At 43.4% G+C, this 27270-nt stretch overlaps 1 protein-coding gene across 2 annotated transcripts in view; it reads right to left on the reverse strand.

Moving 5' to 3' along the window:
- PCNX3 (pecanex 3) overlaps positions 1-27270 on the reverse strand; it is a 2517385-nt gene that overhangs the window by 1700001 nt on the left and 790114 nt on the right. For both annotated transcript variants that reach the window (XM_044060478.1, XM_044060477.1), the window contains exon 7: positions 7055-7184. In XM_044060478.1, coding sequence (XP_043916413.1) covers positions 7055-7184 — 130 coding nt within the window. The remainder of the gene's footprint in view (positions 1-7054; positions 7185-27270) is intronic.

Raw genomic sequence — 27270 nt, forward strand, 5'->3', positions numbered from 1 at the left:
ACTTTTGCTCATAAAGATGGGAACGTATACTGATAACTCAACAGTCTGATTGATAATGGATTCTGAGACTACTTTAGGTAGAAAGGAGGGATTTGTTTCTAAGGAGAGACTGTCTGTGAAAGATCAGATAAGATGGCTTACAAGATAAAGCTTGAATTTCTGAAATTCTCCTAGCGGAGGTTATAACTATTAAAAATAAAGTTTTCTATGACAAATTTTAGATCACAATCTGCAGATGATTTGAAAGGTGAATGAATAATGGTCTATAACACTAGATTTAAATCTCAAGGCGCTAAACAGAGGTTTCAACAAAAGTGTCTCTCTTAAGAAGGATTTACAAAGTTTGTGGGAAGCTAAGGAGCATTATCCGAAATCATAATGTAAATTAGTAACTGCTGCTAGTTGAATTTTAATGGTAGAAGGTGAAGCCCCTACAGAGAAGACAGATGCTAGGAAGTCTAATATATTATCAATAGATGTAGAAAGGGGGAGCGATATCCCTTTCACAAGCCCACGTGGTAAATCTCTTCCATTTACTAGTGTATACTTTACAGGTAGATGGCTTGTGTGAAGCTATGAGAATGTGGCTTACAGGAGAAGATAGAATAATTTGCCTGGCAAATAACTGTCAGCTTGAGGTTTGATATGCCTGTATGAACCAGTCCCTCTGGATGGGACAATAGGTCTGAGGCTGGGTCCAAAATCCAAGGTTGTTGAATTAGATGAGGTTAAAGAAAGGAGAACCATATCTGTCAAGGCCAAAAGGGTGAAATGAGGATAACTCTGCTCTTCAACTTGAGTGCTCTCTGTAGGAATTTGGGGTTTAGAGGAATCGGGGGGGTGGCATATAGCAATCCAGGGGGCCAAATGGGGAGAAGAGCATCTCTTGGCGACTCCCCAGAGGGGGGGATTAGGGCAAAGTAGCTGCTGCACTTATTGTTTAGGGGAGAGGCAAACAGATCGCAGCAAGGCTGGTCCCACTGACAGAAAATCCTTTCCACCACTTTTGCATTGCGAGACCACTCATGAGGCATGAGAACACATCTGCTCAGTTTGCATGCTATTGCACTAGAATTCCACAGAATGTGCATTCCTATCAGAAAGCAGTTAGAAGAGATCACCCACTGTCACATTCTGAGTGATTCTCGACAAAGGGGGTATGATTTTGTTACTCCTCGTTTGTTGATGTACCAAACTACTGACCGATTGTCTGTTTGAATTACAATCGTTCCCAGAGGAAGAGCAGTTTGAAAGGCTTGCATCATTAAAAACACAGCTCTTAGCTCCAGAACACGGATATGCAAGTTGGCCTCTGTAGGGGACCACGTGCCTTGGACAGTCTTGTGCAGAATACCCCCCCCCCAATCTAGGAGGCATCCGTGGTCACGATGGCCTTGGGTTCTGAAGCAGTGAATGGGGGGGCCTAGAAGAATCTCTTTGGAAAGTATCCACCAAGTTAAATCTTTTCTGCAGTGGTTGGTGATCAAAATCTGATCAGACATGGGATGGTGTAGAAAGGACCATTGAAAAGACAGAAGCCACTGGAGAATTCTCAGGGGATACCTCGCCAGGGGTACTAGAGTTACTCGTTGCCATGGAGCCCAGAGTCTGTAGGATCAGACGATCAAACACTTTTTTGCTGTGCATTATTCTTTGAACCTGTGTTCTGATTCTCTGAAGCCTTTCAGGAGGAAGAGAAGCTGAAGCTATGGTTGTCATATTTAGTTAGGATTTTTTTGTAATTTACTGTTGTATCCAGATAAGAGCAGGTCCAGAGAACAAAGTCCATTGCTTTTACGAGAAGATGCCTGGTCGGATTCATCCAAGTATGGAAACACCCGGAATCCTTGCAGTCTCAAGTGAGCTGCTACTGCTGTCATGCATTTGGTGAACACCCTTGGCGCAGTGGAGAGTCCAAAGGGCAGCTCCTTGAAGTGGAGAAATCTTCTGGATTGCTTCTCCATTTTTATATTGTAATACATATCCTGAAGATCTACTGAGCACATTCAGCTGTTCTCCTCCAGGGAAGGAAGTATCGACTGTACCGTTACCGTCCAGAACTTGGGCTGATGAACTGACTTGTTCAGTGGGTTTAGATCCAAAATTGGTATCCATTCCCCTTGTCTCTTTTAACATAAAAAGAATCTTGAGTATGTTCTGGATTCCTTTTGGTCTGGTAGGACTTCATAGATGACTCTTTCTAGCAGCTTTTGAATTTCTATTTCTGCTTGTTCCCTCTGACTGGGAACATTGGGGATGTTTTTGCATAAAGGGGGAGAGAGAGAGAAAAGGGAACTGAATAACCTACAGAAATGATCCTCTGCATACAGGAATCGGAAGTTATTTATAGCCAGGCATCTTGGTGCAGGGATAAGCTCCCCCCGACTGCCTTCAGAGGAAGACAATGGGGCCTCAGTTCAGGGGTGCTGATGGGGTTAACCTGGGAAGGAATGGCTGGAACCCTGATTCTGTGGGCCACTTCTGTCTCGTGGGTGACATCGTCCATTATAGTTCCCCTCTCTGCCTCTGGAGGATCTGGTTCCATGTGTGTCCTAGAAAAGCCCTTGAGACTTTCTGAACCACATTTTAACACTGCTCCTATGATTCCTGGAAAAGGATCTTTGGGAAATGGAAAAACATACTTCTACGGCAGAAAGGGTCTTACCATCCTTCTCACACCCTTACCTTGGGGCCAAACAGAGATGATCTGTCAAAAACAGCTTTAATGAAGGATGACTTAAATGGCTCCGCAAAATCACAGACGCGTCCAGGTGTGTCTCCTTATGGCTACGCCTGAACCAGCAACTCTGGCAGTCTCTTTGGCTGCATGGGCAATGAGCCTTTGGACGAGTTTGACACAGACTCCAGGGTACCTAACTAGGAAGCTACTTTCTCTTGGACTCCCTCAGAGTAGGATATCTGACAGCTCCTTGCTCAAACTCCTTTGAAGTCTGGTAAAATGTGCCAAGAAATTCAAAGACCTTAAAATGAAGATCGATGAAGAATAAACCCGCTTAGAAATCTATCCATCACTAGATACTTTTTGTTGGGTGGAGAGATGGAGAAAGTCTCCTCAGTGAGTTCCCTTTTTAGTGGCGGCCGCTACGACCACAGCATCTAGCGGTAAACCTTTTGACCCAAAACTGCTTGTCCTCAGGGGCGGATAAAATTTTGTCCATTCTCCTGAGGATAGGTTCAATGGTGTCTGGTGCGTTTCACGCCCGCTGCAAAATCAAATGAATGAGCTCACCAGCTGGCAGAGTCACCCAAGAGGTAGACGGTTGGGTAGCGAAAGCCTGCAGGTATACAGGCTCCTCCAAGGAAGGATTTTGGGATTTCCAGTCACCCCTCTGTTTCAAAATTTCTAAGATGTCTCCAAAGGAGAAATAATCAGGGAGTGACCTTGAGGACCCTTCCCCCTCATCAAAATTGGTGTCTTCTGTGACATATTCCTGTGGCGAAACTAAGTGCTTCCTCTTGGACTTTTTCTTCTGAGGTACCTCCTCAGGGGAACGTCTGGGGAGGTATCATAAGAGGACAGAATCTGAATCTGTGGGACCTGCAGATTTAGTACTCGCTGCCCAAGTGGATTGACAGGTTAACTAAGGCAGCGTGAGGATGGGATATGCTCCGAGCAGGAAGGAGGCAACTGACAGACCACTGTTGACAAGGCCTTCTCCATTGCCTCAAAGGCAGGTACCCCAAAGAGGGAAGGGAGCCCAGAACTGACAGAAACTGCCTCAGACCCATGGTCACTCCCCACTCAGACGAGACAACCCCCAAGAAAGAAGCAGAGGCTGAACTTAGCCATGATGAAGCTACAGGTTTGCAGGGATGGCTCTGAAAAAATTGGATACCACCCCAGCTCCTGGAATGAACAGGATAGACACAGCCCTGGGAGGTCTCCAGATCTGACAGAGCCAAAGAACTAATTATAATAATGTGTTCTGAAGGCAGAGAGGTCTCTGGAACAGATTCAATCAGCGCCCGATTACTCAAAGTGAACATCTCTAAAACCTCAGAGGAGGTGGGAGGAAGACTAATTAAGGGGGAAAAGGCTGAATCAGTTCCAAGACCCAAAGGGGTCTGAGTCAAGGCGAGTCCTGCAAGTCCTTTTACCCACAGAATTTTTTTCATTAGTCTCTCCACATCAACTTCTGTGAAACTTTTGGTGGAATGGATTAAAAGTCTGGGAAGGTGATTCAGATCTTTGTAACAAGAACTTGGGTAATTCACCAGCAAAAAGCTCAATAGATGGCGACTAAACCACCCTTGGCAAATAAAGTTGTTGAATTGTCTGTGCAGAGGAAGTCAGCATCAAAGAAGATGTGGTGAAGCATTTGTCCCGAAATGGTATTTGAACTTCTTGTTGCACTGAAAATTTTGGTGTCAAGGTCTTAGATGCCAAGGCAGTTCTCGGTACCGATGACTTCTTTTCCAGGGAAAGCAAATTCACTGGAACCACGCTAGCTAAAATGAAATCCAAGAATCCAAAGATAAATTCCAAAGTTTATTATGCAACCTTATGTTTGGATTCTTGGACTTTGTTTTAGCTAGTGTGGTTCCAGTGAATTTGTTTCCTTTGCCTGTGTCCATTTATTTTCGCTGGATTCATCACTAGATTACTTTTTTTTTTGTTACCGATAACTTCTTTTCCGGCATCAAAGTTTTTGAAGGAGAATCTGTCAGATCCAATATACTTCATCCTGCTGAGGATTTATCCTTCTTGTGAGTCGGTTCCAAGGGACGTGACTGAACAGATAAGCTCCTCTTTTTAGTCTTTCCTAAAGATGATGAAGAACCAGATTGGGAAGAAATATCAATTTTACTCTTTTTAGCAGATATGGCTTCTACAAAAGCTGAAGGAATTAAGCCCTTCAAGATTAATGTATTCTTTCTCTCTATGAAAGATCTGTGGCTAAAGCCATGGCAAATGCTACAGTCTTCTTGAACATTTATGGCACCTAAACAATAGACTCACAAGAGATGAGAGTCCGTGGAAAGGAAGTTTGTGGCCACACTTCTGGCATTTTTTAAAGCCAGAGGGACCTTGGGGTTTGTCAGCCATGATGACAGAGAAACTAGTGACAGAAAAGGAAATCAGAAAGAAAGGGAAAGAAAAGAGAACGATCAACAATGACAGTTTTAGGTACAGTGATGTGTACGGAAAAAGCAGAACAGAACACTCTAAAGAGGAGTAGTACTATTTTATTTTTTTTTTTTTGGTAAATGAAGGAGGAGGGGGAACCATCAACAATGACAGTGTTAATACACATAAATGTATGGGAAGGGACTATCAACAATGACAGTAAAGGTACACTAATATGGAAAGATAGACGAAAAGGAAAGAGGGTAACTGTGAGAGGATGATTATGGATAAGGGTGAAGCTCGAGAGTTTTTGGCCTGCATGAGCTGTAGTAATGGCAGAGTTGGTTCCATTATCGGGATCAAACCCAATTGTCAAGGATAAAATGAAAATTGACATCAGATCTACAGTTTATTTAAATGAAAGGCAGTACACATCTTAAGGTCAGAAAGCAAATGAACTTTTAAAGCAAAAGCTACTTTAAAGATAAAAACAAATTAAGAACAGCTGCACCTAAAACAACTTTCTAGTGGGCTAGCTGAGCACTGCTTATGAACCAATCCATGCAGAAAGGATAGAAAAGGTTGCATTTATTACTTCAAAGCTTTTACATATGGAATAACTAAGTGTATATGGTGAAAATGTGTCACACTGATATCAGCAGGCATTTTGTAAGACAGGAACAATAATCTGAGTCATATTTCATATGAAACCAACACTTCATACTTTCAGACATTTATCATGGTACAGGGCGTTTTGACCCCAGCAGTAAGAGATTCCCATAGTATTTCTGTAAACCATTAAATATAAGAATATAAAATTACTACATTAAAGAACAGCAGCTACAGAAAAAAACTATTTAATACATCAAATAAGCTAAGAAAACAAACTCGGCAGCAATTATTACATGACAGAACAAGATGAAATCAATGACTATGAGTCAAAAACAGAAAATGTGTTGCGATCATAAAATAAAGAAAAATACCTGCAAAGTGTTTTTACAAAGAAAATGTATTCCCAGCATAAAACCATAAGCTTGTTCAAAGTAATGCAACATGCAAGGCACAATCCATATTCAATAAAACAGCAAAAAAAAAAAAAGTTAAAGTACAGTTTCTTCACAGCAGAATAAAAAAAATAAATAACTTGACGCCATCTACTGGTCCCACTAAAATAGCAACAGTAAAATTACTATTGAGCAAAAAGAATTAGAAGTAAAAAAAAAAAAAAAGCTTATGCATAGATATATTCACTGACAAAATGTTGAAAATTACCTCATTACATAAAGTTAATAATATTTACATATTAAATAATAAGTTAAAAAAATCATTTACACATTAAAATATTAAATAATATATTACATTGCTACGTAAAATTTCTGTATTAAAATGCTATTATTAAATTTAATTGGGACACTGTTTAATTTTTATGTGGTTGTTTATTTACTGCAAAAATTGGGGTCAAATAGTCTAGGGCCAAATCATTTGCGGTCAAACTGTCCAATAAATATTCTCACAAACAATAAATGTAAATTTAAATATGAAACTGTATACAGTTACACTGGGGTCAAAATGTCCTGCTTCCATTTAGCAGTCCATCTTAAAACTCATTTTACTAAGATTAAAAACCTTACACATCATTAACTGTGAAGACAGTAACAAGGTGCCCATACATTTGTTCTACTTATGCAACTTACGACGGAATTAAAAGAGGGAAACAGTGAATGACTATAACATGTAACATGGCGAACCTTGCAGCTGAAACTGAAGAAAATGGGTTAACAGGTCTGACACAGCCATAAACCACCATCTGGTAAAAGAAACAGAAAAACAAACTGTACACAAAAAAACACATTTCTTTTTTATATCCGCAAATAAGGAGATAATGCAAAGAGAAAACCTCTGCACTCCATCCTTATTTCCTTCAGTAGAAAAAAGATAAGCAAAACTATAAATCTTAAAACTTGCCTTGGAGGGGAGCCCATTATGGAAGATGGTGGCGTTGGGTTGCTTCCAGCATTGTGTCTTCTTCTCATTGCCTGTGTCCTCTTCACACTGCTGGGATGATCTCTTTTTACTTGTTCTTCAACCACAGCAGCTGAAAAAGGAACTTCATCAAACATAAATGCAGTACTATCAGGAATCTACTACCAACATTTCCAAAGCAAAATGCTAATGTTAAATGCCTACTGACTATTTTACATGTCCCTGTATAACATACTCTGGAAAATACAGTTGTGTAAGTACATTTACTATAACATTACATGTTCTAATAGATCTTTCTGCAATAGCCTAAGCCATATAGGTTATGTCCTTGCTTAAGATAGGACCACCAGCCAGCTTTCAAAGCTTTAGGGCACCTTTCTCCCATCCAAACTGCCAGTGGCTTGAGCAGAAACACACAAAAAGGCAATATGGATGCCAAATGTTTCAGAGCGTTCTTGTCCAAGAGGGGAAGCTCTGAAAGGGAAAATGCAAGGAAAGGAGCAAGCAAGCAAAAAAAAAACAACAGTAACTATATATATGATAATATACACATCCACATCCTAGTAATACATTCAAAAGACCAAGCAAAGTTACTGGAGGGATAGGAAGCCTCCTGCAACAGTAATCTGACAGAATATAGAATAGCTGTGTAAAATCTTTCCATAACCATAGATGTCCTTCTCTTCACTGCTGCAGTATTCTTAATCTGAGGGATCTCCTACCAGAAGACAACCCGACATCAACCAGTAATACAAAAGTCGTCTTCTCAAGTGTACGTGGTACGTCACACATAGGCTGCAGTCAAGATGTAGGCCATAAAAGCAATGTACACATGCACCACACTCAGAACTGAATGCCCCAGGAGGATTGCCAGACTAAAGATATGAATGGTCAGTACATCCAAGCAAAACAGACTGGGGGGAAGGAGGGTGGGATAGAATACTGCAGCAGTGAATAGAAGAGAAGGGCAGCTATGGTTATGTAAGATTTTACACAACTATTCTGTCCTTCTATTCACTTGCTACAGTACTGTTAACCTTAGGGACAGTGCCAAAGCACAAGAAGGAAGGGAGGAGGAATGAGCAGAGGAGCTCTCAATGAAGACGTATAAAATGGCTTTAGCAAATCCGGGTCTGGATCTGGAAATGCCATCCAGTTTGTAATGTTTGCTAAAGGTATGAATAGAAGACCAGGTGGCTGCTTCAAGGATGGCGCTGTTATCTAAGCCCTGGAAGGATGCTGCAGAGGAAGCCACAGCTCTGGTAGAATGGGCCTTCACAGGTGAAGACAGGCTCTTTCCATGGAGTGTGTCTTCTTTTGGCTTTTCCCGGTTAGGGGTCGCCACAGCGGAACTCCGGTCCGTTAATGATTGGCAGTGAATTTTTACAGTGCAGAGGTGCCAGCCCAATGCCCAACCTTCAAACAAGGTACACCTATTCACGCACGCACCTACCTGCATGTCTTTAAACGTCACTCGACCGCGGGAAGGACATGCAGACTACACACAGAAGGCGCTCCAGCCGAGAATCGAACCAGAGAACCTCTTGCTGTGAGATGACAATGCTAACCATTGCATGTAACAAAGGCAAATAGTCTTTGAAATCCAGGAAAAAAGTAGTCTATTTGAAAACTGGTAAACTCAAAGCCCTGGGATGAAAGTTCACAAAGAGCGGATCAAATTTCCTGATAGCTTTAGTCTTGTCCAGGTAAAATCTAAGGTAACTATGTACATCTAAGGAGAGCAGTACCTTCTCACTGTGGTTTTGGGGAGAAGGGGAGAAGGGAAGAAGGCAGGCAATTGAATAGACTGGTTATGGGATAACTCATTAACCACTTTTGGCATAAAAGAAGGAATTATTCTCAAGGATACCCTGTCCTTATGAAAGACCAAGAAGTGGGGTACAGCCATAAGGGCTTGCAGCTTCAACAACTTTCTAACTGAAGCCAAGGCCACTAATAAAGCAGTTTTCCAAGAGTAATGTTTAAGGGAGGCCGAAGATGCAGGCTCAAAAGGGGCTAGGGTCAATTTTTTTAAAACAAAATTGAAGTCCCAAGGGGAGGCCTAATGTGAAGGATGCCATTAAGGAATTGTTTAACATCAAATCTGGATGCTAGAGGGGCATACAAGAAGAAATAGCAGACATGTGCATTGACAGAAGAACAAGTCAAGCCAGCAGAGGGCAATTCAAACAAATAAGACAGAAACACTCGGATTCCCACTGTCAGTGTGTCTTGGTTCTTAGAGACATCAGTGTGAAAATCTTTTCCATTTGGAAACATAACACTTTCTAGTATTGGGTATTCTGGCCTACTGTAAAACCCTGAGCATGTCCTCAGAGAGTAGTTGTCTGAAAGGAATTAGAATCCTATCAGCCACAGTGTCAGCTGTAACACTGACAGGTGTGGACATATCAGGGATCCTTTGTTTTGTGTGAGAAGGTCCACTCTGTGGGGTAAATTGTGGTGATGGCCATTAGATAAATGCAGAAGGAGGGGGAACCAGTGCTGTTTTGGCCAAAAGGGAGTCACCAGCAAGATTTTTAGTTGGTCCTATCGAATCTTGAACAGGACCTTTGGGAATAATGGAAGGGGAGGAAAAGCATACAGAAACATCTCCTTCCAAGAAAAGTAGAGGTTATCTACTTTCCAAAGCAGAGAACTTGGGACTCTGGTACAAAATTTTGGAAGCTGTCTGTTCAAGAAAGATGCAAATAAATCTATTTGAGGAATACCCCATTGGTGGACTATGTCCAGGAAAACATCCCTGTGAAGCATCAATTCGTGGGATCGAGTCAAAAACCTGCTCAGGGAGTCTGCAACGTAATTCCAGTTGGAGGGAATGTACACTACCAGAACAGTCATGTGGTATTGAGCAAGAAATTCCCACACCAGAAGATCCAATCTGCAAAGGAGATTAGGATTTGGTCCCCCCTCCTGCTTATTCACATACCAAATGATTGTCATGCTGTCTGTGAACAGTTGGAGAGGGCCTGGGCAAAGAAGAGGGTGAAATGCTTGTAGAGCTAGTAGCAATGTTCGCATTTCTCTGATGTTGATGTGTTCTATCTGGGAGGAAGACCTAAACTGTAAATTTGCCCAAGGCCACCCCCCAGCCCATGTCTGATCCATCTGTGCAGAGTTCTAGGACTAGGGTAAGAGGATGCAGAGGCAGTCCTGGATTTAGGTCTGTCTGTTGGATCCACCAGAGCAGTTATCTCTTTAGACAAGGAATGAGGGGGACTTTGCATTCTAGTGGGTAAGAATGCTGGGTCCACACAGATCTGAGGAACCACTGAAATTTCCTCATGTGGAGTTCTGCCATTGGCACTATGGGAATGGTTGAGACCACGAATCCATAGGACACAAAGAGCTGTTCTGATTTTCTGAAAGGCTTTGTTCTGTCCAAATAATAACGCAGTTGTCTGTGGATGTCCAAGGAATGTAGTAATCTCTCCCCTTTGTTTTGAGGATTAGGATAAAAGGTAGGCAAGTGTATGGCCTGATTCAAAGCTACCCTGGATACCACTTTTGGCATAAAGGACGGGTTGGTTCATAAGGAAACTCTGTCCTGATGGAAAATAAAAGGCTGCACAGCCATGAGAGCTTGTAGTTCTGAAACTCTCCGAGCTGAGGTAATAGCCAGAAGGAAAACTGTTTTCCAGGACAAATATTGCAAATCTGATGAGGCAGCTGGCTCAAAAGGAGGCAAGGTCAGTTTTTCCAGAATGAAATTGAGATCCCAAGCAGGTATTGGTTGTTTCCTTGGGGGTTTTAGATTCTTAGCCCCTCTGAGGAACTGTCTTAAGAGGGGGTGAGAGAATAAGGGTGGATCAGTGTTGTATTCTGCAGAAATGGCTGAGGCATGGATTTTGATGGAGGAGAATGAAAGTCCACTGCTTAGCAGCTCAGCTAGATACTGTAATATTTGAGGTAAATTCAGTTTTCCAGGGTCCTGGCCCTTTTTCCCATTCCAGACACAAAACCGTTTCCATTTTGTGGAGTAAGCTTTTCTAGTATACGGCCTTCTGGCCTCCAAAATGACATCCTGCACCTCCTTGGAGAGCAGGGTCTGTTGTTATGCTAAGGAATCTTCCATGCGGCTAGATTGAGTGTTTTTAGCTGGCTGTGAAGAGTTTTGAAGCTGTGCTGAGTCAGGAGAAGAGGCATTAGAGGCAGGGTCCATGGTGGGGAATGTGTCAGGCTCCTCAGGAGTGGGTACCAGTGTTGTCTTGGCCAGTCTGGAGCAATGAGAATCATCTTTGGTCTGTCTGCTCTGGTTTTCAATAGAACTTTGGGCAGCAGAGGAAGAGGTGGGAAGGCATAAACTGTCATTGATGTCCAACTGAAAGAGAGAGCGTCCACTCTCCAGGCCTTTGGATGGAAAATCCTTGAGCAGAATTTGGTCAATTGGTGATTTTTGTGGGAGGCAAAGAGATCTATGTCTGGCCTTTCTCATGCTTGGATTATCTCTGTAAAAACTTGAGGATGCAACTTCCATTCGTGTGGATCTGTCATATTTCTGCTTAGGTTATCTGCCAGCGTGTTTTCCTTGCCTGGCAAGTACTGTGCTTGTAGTTCGATTTGTAAGTCCATGGCCATGTTCCAAAGTGACATGGCCAGTCTGCATAGGGGGTATGAATGTGTTCCTCCCTGTTTGTTTATGTACCACATTACTGTGGTGTTGTCCGTTCTTATCAATAGTTGACCTGGTTGCAGAAGGTCTTTCAAAGCTATAATAGCATTTATTACTGCTAGCATTTCCTTTTGATTGATGTGAAGGTGCTTTTCTTTTTGGGACCATTTGCCCTGAATGCACCGATCTGTCATGTGCGCCCCCCAGGCGTAGTCAGAGGCATCTGTTGTGATGACTTGATTTGCTTGAGGTTTGCTGAATGGGAGACCTGTGTTTGTTTGGCATGCTTGAGCCCACCACAGAAATTCCTTTTGAAGACATGGAATTAGTGGTATTATTGTTTCCAAACTGTGGCTGTGTTGAGACCATAGGTTTTTCAGGTACCATTGAAGTTTCCTCATATGCAGCTTTGCACATGGGATTAGTAAGATGCAAGATGCCATGAATCCCAGAGCCTGCAGGATTTTCCTTGCAGTCAGCCTGGTGCAATTTGCTAGTGCTCTGAAGTATTGAGTTAGTTGCCCCTGCTTCTCTGGCGTGAGGTAGGCCATCTGGGTGTTTGCGTCCAAGTTGGCACCCAGGAAAATTATTTTCCGAGAGGGTATTAGCCTTGATTTCTTTTTGTTGACTGTGTATCCCAGAGAATTCAACAACATTATTACATAAGCCAGATGTTTCAGAAGAATGTGCTTGCTGTCCGCTTGGATCAGGCAGTCGTCCAAATAGGGGTATATTTGTATCCCTTGAAGTCTGCAGTAGGCAATTACTGATGCCAGGCATTTCGTGAATACTCTGGGCACAGTAGATAAGCCAAAGGGCAATGCAGAGAATTGATAATGGGTTGAACCTGCAAGAAATCTGAGGTATCTTCTGCAATTTTGTCTGATTGGGACATGCAGGTATGCCTCCTTGAGGTCCAATGTTACCAGCCAAGACTCCTTGCCCAGCATGGGAAGAAGCTGCTGTAGAGTGAGCATCTTGAATTTTGTGCAGTAGAAATGTGTTTAGGATGGATAGGTCCAAAATAGGTCTCCAATGTTTTCCCTTCCTTGGTACCAGGAATAGTCTGGAATAAAAACCTTGACCTTGTTAGATGCGTAGGTACCTCTTGAATAGCTTTCATGTCTATGAGATCTGTAATTTGCCTTTGTGCCTCTGCCCTTTGATTGTGTGGCAGGTTTGGCATGCCTCTCATTTTTGGAAGGGTATGAAAATGGAATCTGTAGCCTCTGTTTATAATGTCCAGGATCCATTTGTCTTTTATGACAATATGCCAATTTTTTGAAAATAATGCCAGTTTTCCGCCTAAGGGTACTGCCATTTGAGTCTTGCTTGGCATGCAAAGGGGAAAGTCATTGGGCTTGCTTTCTGAATGGTTGCGAGTTATCCTCACCACCTCTTTGTGTAGGAGCTTGCCATTGTCTGCCTCTAAACGATCCTTGGGATTGCCCTCTGCCCCTCGGGCGCCTGTATCTACCACTTTGGGGTCTGTCCGTGGCTGGAAAGGACCAATTTTTGGAAGGCCAATTTCTACTGAAACGTGGGGGTTGTACCTGTAGAAAATCTTTCACAGTTTGCATTGATTTAGCCTTTTCCTCCATTTTCCTTAATACCTCCTCAGCATTAGCACCAAATAATACATCCTTTTGTAGAGGGGCATCTAGTAATTTAGCTTTGACATGATCTGGCAAGGTTTGTTCCTTGAGCCAGGCATGTCTACGTATGACTGATCCTGTAACAGCAGCTCTACATGAAGCCTCTAGAGCATCAAAACCACATTGTAAGGTATGTTTACCCACTTGTTCTGCACTATGCATCAAATCCTGCAACTCCTTCAAGTCTGGTTGTTCAGGTTGTGACATTTTACTTTTCAATTGTGATAACAAAAACTGTTGGTACTTTAGCATATGGAACTGACAGTTTAATGCCCTCATGGTTAAGGTAGCCGAGGTATATACCTTTTTTCCCCACCTTTCTAGGGATCTGGAATCTCTCTCAGAAGGTAATGGATTTTTAGCAGTGGAGGCCTTAATTTCCTTGAAGCCCTGTGAGATGGTTTCTGGGTCAGCAGCATGGCTTTTGTATAGAAATTGGTGTGAGTCAGGAACCCTGTAGTACCTGTCAGGCTTGACTGGGGCTGGAGGTAGAGAATCCGGGTTAAGGCAGGCCTCCGAGTACACATCATCTAGTATGTCCAAGACAGGAGGTATAGCCAGAGGCCTGTGCTGAGGTAGCAAGAGAAATTCACTAAGCCTTTTCTTGGAATCTGAATAATCTTGGCCTTCCCAGTGGAAGTGTTCCCTTAAGGTATGCAAAGTTTCCCCAAATGAGTAATCCTCTGGGGGGATACAGAGGGAATGGACTCCTCTGCATCAGAGTCTTCAAAAGGGGAGTAAGAATGTTCCTGATCATCAGAGTGCTCTGAAATAATGGAGCCCTGATCAGAGGAGGGGGATTCTTCCTCCACTCTGGGCCTTTGTCGGGGGTTGAGAACCCCTGATAAGAGTAATTAAATCCTCAGCCATTTTAAGCATCTGTTTTTAGGCATGGGGCCTGGAGATGGGCCCTGTGTAGCTTGTCTCTTAGAATGCATGGCTGCTTTAGACTTAGTGAAAGCCTTGATGGAAAAAGAAGAGGAAGGTCTGAAGACACCTTGAGAGGAGGTAGACCTGTCCACATTTTGAGATTCACCGCCAAGAGTGGCTTCGGTATCTGTAGTCGGGGTGTGGGCCGAGGAGCCTGCGACCTCGGGCACAGGAGACACGGCCAATGAAGTGTCGTCGGTAGTCAGGGGCTGCGTAGGTGCCTCGCTGAGAACCGGACCACGTTTAGTCGGCTTTGGCGTGGTGTCGGTAGAGGCCGCAGACCTCGTGTGTCAGTCCTTATCTTTGCGCTTTTTAGACAAAACTGGAGTCGGAGTATCTGACAATATAGTATAGTTAAATGTTTTGCCAAAATAATGCTGGGCGAACTCCGCCCGACGCTTAATGGTGCGTTTGCTGAATGTAGCACAAAAGCGACAGACCGAGACGTCGTGGTCTGGGCCTAAACAAGGAATACAGAGGGAATGGAAATCCTTATGCGGTATTTGCTTCCCACATGAAATACAATTATTAACTTTGTCTGACATCGGTCTGAGGCAAGAAAAGTTTCCCCAACGGGGTACTTAGCTTTCAAGAAGACTTCGGTTGCAAAATTTTCGTAATTTCAGAAGCTGGCCGACCGGCACTTGCGAACTGCTTCTGCTTCGGGCACCGCGCGGCAAGAAAGACTGAAGAAAATGGTGTCGGCTGGTTTTTTTATACCCCTGTCGCACTGACGTCAGGGAAGAAGCGACGACAACCGACGCCGGACCTAGACTTTGGAATTCTGCCGACCGAGGACCCGCCTGACGGCAGGAGAACCCATCTGTTATGACTGCAGCTGTATGCACTATGAACATCATAAAAATTACATTCAACTAAAAGCAAATACACCACAAAGGCTTTAGAGTATAGTGAAGGAAAGAGCAGGTATAGAAAAGGGGTTGGTGGGTGGGTAATCCGGAATGCAACAGTGAATACACTCGAACATCTACATTTATGGTAAGTGTACACAACTGTACTATGTTCTTCATGTTTCACTGTTGCAGTCATTACAGTTGGGTAGAATCCCAAAGCTATGGATGGGAGGATGGAACTAAACAGCATTAGGAGCAGCTATAAGGCCCTGCAGGACTGCAGTGGCAAACCCTGCCCTGGATTTAGAGAAGAGAGGTAAATGATAATGCTTTGTGAACGTATGAACAGAGCTCCAAGTAGCAGCTTCTAGAATGTCTTTGGTTGGGACCCCTCAGAGAAAATCTGCTGAAGTAGAGGCAGCCCTGGTGGAATGAGATCTGATCCCCTTGGGCACAGGTTTACCATGGTGCAAACAGCAGAAACGGATGCAGTGGCTTATCCATTTAGAAATAGCCTGCTTTAATATAGCCTTCCCCTCTGATCCTGCAGCAAATTCTACCAGTAGTTGCTCAGACTTTCTTACAGATTTTGTCCTGTTTAAGTAGAATCTTAGTTGTCTGTGTACATCCAATGAATGCAGAATCTGCTCCCCCTAGTTCTGCGGATCTGGGAAAAATGTTGGCAGGTGAATGGTCTGGTTAAGAGCCACACTGGATACCAACTTAGGCATAAAAGAAGGATTGGTCCTGAGTGACACCCTGTCCGGGTAAAATATAATGAAAGGCTCCACTGCCATGAGAGCCTGCAGTTCTGAAACCCTTCTTGCTGAAGTGACTGCCAAAAGAAAAGCTGCCTTTCAAGATAGAAATTTTATATCCGCAGTATCTGCTGGTTCAAAAGGAGGCGAGGTGAGTTTTTCCAGCACAAAATTGAGGTCCCATGCAGGAGTTGGTGTTCTCCTGGGAGGCCTTACATTTTTGGCCCCTCTAAGATACTGTTTAAGCAGTGGATGAGAAAAGAGGGGAGGGCTCTGTGTTGTAATGAGCCGAGATGACAAGAGGCATGGATTTTTATTGAAGAAAAAGATAGGCCCTTGTCAAGCATCTCAGTTAAGTATTGTAAAATCTGAGGAATATTGGGCTTTGCTGTGTCTATTCCTTGTGCTTGGTTCCAAGCACCGAATCTCTTCCATTTATCAGCATAAGATTTTCTAGTACTAGGCCTTCTGACTTCCAAAATGACATCCATCACAGGTTTACTGAGAGTTGTGGTTTGAATAATTAGATGATTAGCCATACTGCAAGATTCAGAGTTAGGAGCTGTGTGTGCAGAATTTGATAGTTCTGCTGAGACAGTAGATGAGGTGACTGATGCAAGTACCACGGAGGAAGGTGTGACATATTCCTTAGAAGCAGGTACCAGTGCTGGCGAGGCCAGTCCGGAGCAATTAGGATAATTTTTGGTTTTTCCTGTCTGACTTTTAGTAAGACCTTGGAGAGTAGAGGCAGAGGGGGAAAGGCATAGACTGATAGGTTTTTCCAGCTGAAGGATAGAGTATCCACTTTCCATGGTTTTTTTTTATGAGTTCTTGTGCAGAATGTGTCCAACTGATAGTTTTGGGGAGAGGCAAATAGATCTATGTTTGGGCTCCCCCATTTCTGTGTTAACATGCTGAAGATTTATGGATCCAGTTTCCATTTGTGTGGGTCATAAGATTTCTGCTTAGGTCGTCTGCCAGAGTATTTTGCTTTCCTGGCAGGAATTGAGCTTGAAGATGTATTTGGTAATTTAAGGCTGTGTTCCACACGGCCATGGCTTGTCTGCAAAGGGGGTAGGAATGTGTACCCCCCCTGCTTGTTTATGTACCACATAACTGTGGTGTTGTCCGTCTTTATCAGTAGTTGTCCTGGATGAAGCAAGTCCTTGAAGGCTGTCAGAGCATTCTGACCAGCTAGCATTTCTTTCTGGTTGATATGCAGATGCATTTGGTTTGGGCTCCATTTGCCCTGAATGCATCTCCCTGTCAGGTGGGCCCCCCCAAGCATAGACTGATGCATCTGTAGTTCGGGTTTGGGTGGCAAGGGGTAGAGTGAATGACAGTCCCTTGTTTTGGTGACATGTCTCTGCCACCAAAGAAACTCCTGTTGTAGGCAGGGAATGAGAGGAATCATTGTTCCCAAGCTGTGACAATGCTGACTCCATAAACTTTTTAGGTACCATTGAAGTTTCCTCATACGCAATCTCGCATATGGAATTAGTAGAATGCAGGATGCCATGAACCCCAAAGTCTGCAAAATTTGTCTTGCAGATAACTGGGTTTTTGTTGCCATTTCTTTGAAGTATGTTGTCAACTGCCTTCATTTGTCTGGCGTGAGGTAAGCCATCTGGGCAGTTGTATTCAAGCTTGCACCCAGTAATGTAATTATTTGAGAGGGTACCAGTTGTGATTTCTTTTCATTTATGGTGTACCCTAGGCATGCTAGAAGCCTTTTTACAAATGTCAGATGTTGAAGAAGAGTGTCCTTGTCCTCTGCTTGAATGAGACAATAGTCCAGATAAGGATAAATTTGAATGCGTCTTTGTCTGCAGAATGCAATTACTGGTGCCAGGCACTTTGTAAAGACCCTAGGCGCAGTAGATAAGCCAAAGGGCAGTGCAGAGAATTGGTAATGCAAAAATCCTGCTTTGAAGTGGAGGTATCTTTTGCATGATTCTCTTATTGGGATATGCAGGTATGCCTCTTAAGTCTAGAGTTACTAACCAAGCATTCTTGCCTAGTATAGGCAGTAGCTGTTGTAAAGTCAGCATTTTGAATTTTGGAATGTCCGGGAACGTGTTCAGAATTGATAAGTCCAGTACTGGACACCATGTATTGTCTTTTCTGGGTACCAGGAAAAGTGTTGAATAAAATCCTTGTCCTTTTTCCTTTTCTGGTACCGGTTGAATAGCCCCCATATCCATGAGGGATGTGACTTGTTTCTGGGCCTCTGCTCACTGGTTTTGTGGCAGATCCGGCCATTCGTTTGGAATTGGCAAGGTATGGAAATTAAATCTGTACCCCTGGGATACTATGTTTAATACCCACTTGTCCTGGGTAATTAACTGCCAATTTTGAGTATGAAGTGCTAGTTTTCCCCCCCAGGGGGCTGCCAAAAGATAAGTGCTTGAAGATGGTAGAGGAAAGTCATTAAGACTGCTTACTGTAGGGTTGTGCTTTGTTTCCTCCAGATCTGGAGGTGGAGGCACCCCATTGCTTTGACCTGTAAGAACCCTGTGATTGATATCTGGAGCTTTTTGAGCGCCTGGGTTTGCTCTGAGTGGTTCTGTTGGACACAGGAAAGGAACAATTTTTAATAGGCCAGTGCCTACTGAACCTGGGTGGCTGCACTTGCAAGATTTCTTGGACAGTTTGCATAGATTTAGCTTTGTCTTCCATTTTCTTTAAAACCTCTTCTGCCTTATTTCCAAACAGAGTATCATGCTGCAAAGGGGCATCCAACAATTTAGCTTTAACATGATCGAGCAGATTTTGCTCCTTGAGCCAGCCATGCCTTCTAATCACAGATCTAGTAACGGCGACCCTACAAGAGGCCTCCAAAGAATCAAACCACATTGCAAAGTATGCTTTTCAACCTGTTCTGCTGAATGCAATAAATCCTGTAACTCTTTATTTTCCACACAGTGAGAAATCAACATCATTTTCTGTTTCAGTAAGCCCATAACATGCTGTTGATTATTTAAGCATATGAAACTGGCAATTTAAAGCCCTGATTGCCAAGGTTGCAGACGTGTAAACCTTCTTACCCCATCTATCCAGCGCCCTGGAATCTCTATCAGAAGGGGTAGGATTTTGGGCAGTAGAAGCCTTAACACCCTCAGGACCTTGAGAAATAGTTTCAGGATCAGCAGCAGGATTTTTGAAAAGAAAGTTGTGGGAGTCAGGAACCCTGTAATATCTGTCTGGCTTACTAGGAGCTGGAGGCAGGGAATCAGGAGCCATGCTTGATTCCAAGAACACATCATCAACAATGTCTAATACAGGAGGTATAGCCAAAGGCCTATGCTGAGGAAGAAGAAGGAAATCTCCAAGCCTCTTTTTTGATTCAGAGAAGTCCTTACTCTCCCAGTGAAAATGTTCCCTTAAAGTATGCAAAGTCTCTCCAAAAGAGTAATCCTCAGGAGGAGATGCAGATGGGATGGATTCCTCTGCATCAGAATCCTCATAGGGTGGAATAGAAAATTCCTGATCAGAAGAGGAATCAGAAGAAATGGAAACCTGATCTGAAGATTTATATCAGTGCCTTGCCTAGGCCTCAGCGGGGGGGGGGGGATCATCTGTTTTATAGGCATAGGGGCCTGAGCAAGTGGCTCATGTGTCGGTTTTTAAGACATAGAAGTTTTTGACCTGGTTTTTGTTGCTGGCGTTGGTTTAATGTAAAAATGTTGAGGCCTGAAAACACCTTCAGAAGCCGGTGCCTGCTCAGCGGCTTTTTTTTTATAAACAGCCTCTGCAAGGCTCAAACCCAGGACCCTGCACACCATTGCCAAAGTGATTTACCACTAAGCCATGTCAGATATTGGAAAGGAGCAAGAAAAAAATTCCCCAACGGGGTACTTAGCTTTAGCTTGAAGACTTCGGTTCTGAAACTCGAATATGAAAATTTCAGGAGTCGGCCGACCGGCACTTGCGAACTGCACCGTGCGGCAAGAAAGACTGACGAAAATGGCGTTGGCTGCATGTTTTATACACCTGACGACTTGACGTCATGGAAGAAGTGACAGCAACCGATGCAGGACCCAAGACTTTGTTATTCAGGCCGACTGAGGGCAACCTGCCAGCAGATTACCCAAATGTAACGACTGCAACAGTGAAACACGAAGAACATCTGAATGTCGCAAAAAGCACCAGCCTGATCCAAGATGAGAAAAACATGCCACCAGAAGCCAAGCAAGCATCAAGGGGAAGCAGGGGGAAGTAATACTGCAGCATATAGAAGAGAACATCATCTATGGTTATGGTAAGATTTTACACAACTATTCTATGCCCTTCTACTCATACGCTGCAATATTCATAACATGAAGAAGAATACCAAAGCTCAAGCAGAGGAGGAACTGGGCAGAGGAGCACAGACATTCTCCACAAACTCATGCAAAATATACCTGGCAAAACCAGCTCTGGACCTGGAAATGCTATCTAACTTAAAATGGTTCTTGAAAGTATGAACAGAAGACCAGGCAGCAGCCTCCAGGATAGAGAAAGTGTCCAAGCCTTTAAAGAAGGCACCAGAGGAAGACACTGTCCTAGTGGAATGTGCCCTAATAGGTGAGAGTAGATTATTTCCATGAGCCACGTAGCAGAAGAACATAGTTTTGGAAATACAAGTGGAGATAGTCTGCTTGGAAACAGGCTGGCCTAGGGCCCTTGGGTGATAGGAAAACAACAGGTGGTCAGATTTTTGAATTGGTTTGGTTTTATCCAAGTAATATCTGAGCTGCTTGTGCACATCTGAAGTGTAAGGGATCCTCTCACTAGAGGACTGAAAAGAAGAGAAAAAAGTTGTAAGACTGATGGACTGATTGAGAGATGACTCATTAACCACATTGGGCATAAAGGAGGGGTTAGTGCATAGGGAAACCCTATCACTGTGAAAAACCATGAAGGGGAAGAGGTCATGAGAGTCTGTAACTCAGTCATCCTTCAGGCAGAAGTAATGGCCACAAAGAGGACTGTTTTCCAAGTGCAGTGCTGCACAGAAGCAGAATTTGCTAGCTCAAAAAGGGCCAGCGTAAGTTTTTCTAAGACAAAGTTGTAATCCCAAAGAGGAGGGACTGTTATCCTAGGAGGTCTAAAGTGTAGGATGCACTTTAAGAGTTTAACTTCTAACCTGGAAGCTAAAGGAGGAGACATACCCAGACATGCAGAGAGCTTTTACTGAGGAGTAGGACAGTCGACTCTTCAGTAATTCATACAGGTAGGGCAGAACCACTGGGATATCCAATAGCAGTGATTGTACATCCTTTTTAAGACACCAGATGGAAAACCTTTTCCATTTGGAAACAAAGGATTTCCTAGTTGTGGGTTTTCAGGCCTCCTGCAGAACTTGTAGCACATCTTCAGAAAAAATATGTCTGAAGGGAATCAAAACCCCATCACCCACAGGGTCAGTTGTAGAGTTGACATCTGCAGATGTACTAAAGTTCCCTTGTCCTGTGTGAGTAGGACCATTCGTTTGGGGTAACTTGTGGTGACTGCCCTTGGCTAAAAGCAGAAGAAGGTGTAACCAATGCTGTCTTGACCAAAAGGGAGTCACCAGCAAGATTTTTGGTTGCTCCTGTCAGATTTTCAACAGAACCTTTTAAATAAGTGGGAAAATGGGGGGATTCATAAAGAAACATCCCCTTCCAAGAGAAAGATAGGGTGCCCACCTTCCATGCCAAGGGATCTGGAAACCCTGGCACAAAACTTGGGAAGAAGTTTGTTCATGGGGACGGGGAAGAAGTTTGTTCATGAGGGAGGCAAAAAGATCTACCTGAGGTATACCCCATCAATGGACCATATCTAGAAAGACATCCCTGTGTAACATCCAGTTGTGCGATTGAGTCATGGACTTGCTCAGTGTGTCTGCCACCACATTCTGAGTGAAGGGAATGTAAACCATCTGGAGAAGAAGGTAATCTAGGTAAGGGAAGATCTATATGTGCTGTAGCCTGCAGAAGGCTAGGACAGAAGCTAAGCATTTTGTGAAAAACCCCGGGGCCATAGACAATACAAAAGGCAAGCCACAGAACAGGAAGTTTGAGGAAGCAATAGCAAAGAGAAGAAACTTCCTGAACCGAAGATGAATGGGAATATGAAGAAAGGCATTCTTGATGTCCAATGACACTATGAAGGCCTGAGGAAGGATGAGAGGAAGAAAGGCGGGTAGGGGTAACGTGCGAAAGGTGGGAACCTTTAGAAAGGTATTTAGATGGTACAGGTCTAGAATGGGTCTCCAAGGACCATCCTTCTTGGGTACCAGGAAGATCCTGGGAGGGCGGCACTACCAGAATAGTGCCCTGAGAAAGGAGGTTGGAAATGACATGGAAAACAGTTCCAGTTGTTCTTTTGGAGATTGTGGAATACCCCTGAAGGGGGGAGAAGTCTTTCACACCATAATTTTTCACACCTCAGCACTGAAATAAATAGGACATTCTGGAGGGGCAGATTCATAACCCAGAGGCTCCCTTCACTCTGGAATAAAATCCCAGTCCAGGTTAGGCAGAGTCCCTCATTGACTCTCTTCAAGAGGAATCTTGATGAGTGGATGGGAGATCATAGGTTTACCCCGGGTATCACTTCTGTGTCACTGTTAGACAGAGGCACAGTATACTAACCTCGAAAAAGGGCATAGCAAAATTAATTTAAAATGGGTGGTGAAAGCCAAACATACTCTGGCTAGGCTTATAAATGCCCTAGGGCAGATAGCCTAGTATGAACCTATGAACCTATAAAGTATCCTTGTGGGATGATGGGTCCAGAGTTATCCTCTTCCTAGCAGGGGGGTAGAGGTGTTAAAGGCTAGGGAGGCGGGTAGTCACAGACTACCTGACTTGGCCTGAAAGGGCTGTTTCTGTGTGGGAGGAGAAGATGATTTGGAGAAAAACTGTTTCCTCGAGTCTTTCTTACCTTTGAAAGGTTGGGGCCTGGCAGACCTTCTAACAAAGGTGGCCTTGGCAGGGTAGTTCCTCTGAAATCTAGGCACCGGGGAAACAAAAATGCTTCAGGTCTTGCAGCTCCTTGCCCTTCTCCTGAAAAGACTTGAAGAGTTCTGCAGCAGAGGTACCAAACAATGTCTTGTTGTCCAGGGGGGGCATTCATGACTTTTTCCCTTAATGTCATCAGGCAAAGGTTGGAGTCTGAGCCAGGAATACCGCCTCAGGACTGACCCAGTAGCACCCACTCTAGCTCATGCCTCCATGGCATTATAGCTACACTTTCTGGAATGCTGTGAAATCTGAGCTGAGGAGTTAAGGATGGAGGTAAGCTTAACCTTAGTGGGAGAGTCCAGAAGCTCAGACCATAATTTACCAGTGTCAGAAAGAAGGCCAAAAGAATATTTGGCCATATGGGTCTGATAGTTAATGGCCCTGAAAGCCACAGTAGCTAAAGTGTAGACCTTTTTTCCTATTCTCTCCATGACCTTCCTCTCCTTATCTGAGGGAAGCTGAGAAGTGGAAGGCAGCATCTTGGACGCATTGTCTGCAAATACCGATATCAGAAATTTAGGCATCCCACTTGAAGTGCTTTTCCATTTTCAGAAGAGTTTTACCAAATGATCTCTCTTCCACAGGGAAATCAGCATCAACTGACTCCTCCGGAGAAACATATTCCTGAGGAAAGGGAATTTGTGTTGAATAATCCAAGGATTTCACTTCAGAGAAAAAAATCATCAGAGGATTCATTGTCCCTAATCCTTTTCTGAGAAGGTTGGGGAGCAGGAGTAGGAGTAGGAGCAGGCTGAGAGGAAGGCAGCTTGAGTGCCATGAAGGTCTGAAAACAAGCTTTGGGAAAAGGCATGCCAATCTGTAGGGACCTCTTTAGCAGCGGACAAATGCTTGTTTTTGTTTTTTCTTTGCAGGAGAAACAATCCTATGCAACAACGGAGGACCAGACAAATGCCTGCATTCAAAAGTGTCTAACTTGATTCCTTCTCTCACTAGAACTCGTGGCAGCCCCCCAAGGACCCTCTAATATCGAGCCTAATTTTCCACCGCAACATCCTGACAGGACATCTGTTCTACCTCCAAAGACATGCTCGCAGACGAAGTCAAGGTGACCTCAGAACTGGGTTCATCCTGTGAATTTGTTCCTGAAGTCAAAAGTGCCTCTGGGTTGACTAACACCTAGGGAAATGCGTCTGATTATGGAGGTGCAGTAGAAACTGCAGGCCAAGCTTTCTTGGCCTTGTGCTTCACCAGCTCTGCATTGGACCCTGAGGTACCTTCCCATACACTGAGCTAACAACTTAAGCCACTCGTTCTCTAAATACACAGCAAGAGAAGAAAGCCTGCTTCCAAGGGTCTTGGGTAAGACAGACTGTCAAATGCTACAGGACTTATGGTTGTGATTAGGCCCTAAACAAAAGGGATACTGTAGATGGCTGTCCTTATGTGGAATTGGTCTTCCACACTAGCACTTTCCCTTCTTGGATGACAACAAAAACAATAGTAAAGAGAAAATTTTCCCCAGTGGGACACTTATCTGGGAAAAGCTGAAGTAACACCCACTGAAATGATCAGACTGACGGGTCAGAATGGTGTTCTAACTGATGGCAGAACAGTTTTGACGATGGTACGTGCATATGTCACTTTTATGGCCTTCTTCCGTTTGCAGCCTACGAGAACATACCCTTGAGTAGTACAAGACTTTTGCATACTGGATGAAGTTGGGTCACCTTCTAGCAGGAAATCAATCAGGTTAAGAATACTGCAGTAAGTGAATAGGACGACATTTATTGTTACAGTAAGTCAACTTACATAGCTGTACTATGTTCAATGCAGAGATCACAGTTGTAGTAGCCTAAACTATATGGGTAGATTAACATAGCTTAGGAGCTATGAAAGAATTCAAGAATTTTCTTAAAGCTTGATCCGAACCTGGGAAAATGAATCCAGTTTGTAATGCTTTGTGAAAGTATGCACAGAGGATCACTTTGCTGTCTCTAGGATACTTCTAGCGTACACAGAAGAAGCTAAAGCCTTGGTAGAATGGGCCTGACCCTACTTGGAAATTATATGTTACAGCGAGTAAAGCAGAAAAAAAAATTTTTAAAGCACACATCTAGAAATTGCCTGCTCTGACACTGGTTGCCTGTTTTTTGTTATCTTCATGGGTGATAAACAGATGATCATCTTTCCTGAAGGATTACGTTCTGTATTGCCTTTCTATATTTTGAATACTGTAGTTTGTTTTCTTTACCTTGTGTTTTGCTTGCATTCTGTTTTAACAGCATATTAAAACTTCAAAAGAGACCACAGCTCTCTCTGTTCTGAGTCAGGCAGAAATAAGAACTGATTAATTAAGGACTCATTCATAAGACAGTAGAGGTCACTTAAGGTTAATTACTTGTTAACAGAGGGGGTGGAGCTAGGAACTAAAATTTCTATTTAAGGAGTAAACTAAAACATTTCAGAGCTTTACCAGAAAGGCTCATCCAGACTCTGCTACACTTTGCTGTGAAGGAAAGGTTAGTTTGCTGTTATTTTTTGTATTACTGTATTGCCTTTCTATATTTTGAATACTGTAGTTTGTTTTCTTTACCTTGTGTTTTGCTTGCATTCTGTTTTAACAGCATATTAAAACTTCAAAAGAGACCACAGCTCTCTCTGTTCTGAGTCAGGCAAAATACCACTGTCTTTCTAGTTGCCCGCCTCTTATGTTAATCTGACCATATATCTCATTTCTCTCTACTTTCACTGGCTTATGTGAGTAATCACAAAATCATCATTTTTGAAATCCCACCCCTTCAATTATTTAAATTTATTGGCCATCCTACAGTATTTCATAGTACCAAAATACAAAAGTGACCACCCCATTCAATCCATCTTGCTGTTTTAAAAATAGTAACTCTCCATTAAACCTTAACTTTTTAAACAGGTAAAACTCAAGTTACCTACTTTCACATCTAACTTCTCTAGTGCACACTGCAGAGTGCATTCTTTTCAATCTTACCTTTAAGCATCCCTGTGACTAGCACTTTCTCTAATACCTGCTGGAAAGCACTAGGAAGCCTTAAACTCATACAAACACTGAACTCTCCTTGTTAACAAGGAGAAATTAATAGTAGGCACTAAACAGCCTATAATTGCAAAGTACCTTGCTAAGGAAACAGCTCCTATACTTTACAAAGAAAAAAAAAAAGCCCCAAACCAAGCATGTCCAAGGGTCAGCTTCCAGTGATTTCTCCTGTCCACCTGGTGAATCTGGGCATACTGGGGCAATGCAGCAATTGCCTCATGTACACAGACAACCCTCTCCTCCTACCACCCAACACTACAACCTGTGAGAGATGCACTTACATAGCCAAAATGGAAGCAAAGCTCTCTCCACCCAAGATTGTGCTAAACAGTCAAGAGGAGAAGGTTAACACCCACACTACATCACAAGCAACAAATAGCCCTTCTAAACCCGCACCACCAACACCCACATATAGCAACACTAAATCCACATATGCAGAGGCCCTTAACTGTAACCTGCCCAAGCAACAAAGACCTCTGAAGCTGAAACGCAAACAAACACCAATCACAACCAATGTGTCGCATAGTTCACAACACGAGTGTGCCACCCAGCAACAGTCCCTAAGGCAAGACAATGTACCTAACACTTTAGTCATAGGTGACTCTATAGTCCGGCACACTGATGTCCCTCTCACCAGGTTGAATAAGGAGAAAATTACAGTCAGCTGCCTGTCGGGTGCCAGGATCCGCCACATAACGCATGCACTCAAGTCACTCCACAACAAGTACAAATATGACTCTGTCATTGTCCATGTTGGAGTGAATGACTTGAGACGTACCTCCCTGGACTACATGAAAAGAGACATGGAAGAGCTCTCGGATCATGTGGCCCAGGCAGGTATGACCCTAGCCCTGAGTAGCATCCTGCCTTCGCCCAGAATGATACCACAATATAAGGATAAAATGATTGACTTCAACAATTGGCTAAGCTTATGGTGTCATTCAAAGGGGATCCAGTATCTGTCTGCCTGGGATGACATGATTGACAGACCACGATGCTTTGCCAGAGATGGTCTGCACCTGTCGCCCCTGGGATTCAGGTTACTGGCTAAGGCTCTTGCCACCCCTATAGTGCCTTTTTTAGGCAAACTTCAAAGGACAAAACCACCACCGTAACAGGTACAACATTCTCAAAAAAGCATGCAAAATCTGAAGGTAATGCTACTCAATGCTAGAAGTCTAAACCTCAAAATGCACTCTCTCGAGGCACTCCTAAAAATGGAGAACATCGATATCTGTGCAGTAACTGAGACCTGGTTCAAGGCTCCAGAGAGCACCCCTGCAATACCAGGCTACAACTCTTACCACACTTTTCGGCCACCTAACCAGGACCGAAACACTAAAGGTGG

The sequence above is a fragment of the Protopterus annectens genome, chromosome 2.part0 (genome assembly GCF_019279795.1).
Source record: "Protopterus annectens isolate FY-2018-M chromosome 2.part0, PAN1.0, whole genome shotgun sequence".
NCBI lineage: Eukaryota > Metazoa > Chordata > Ceratodontiformes > Protopteridae > Protopterus > Protopterus annectens.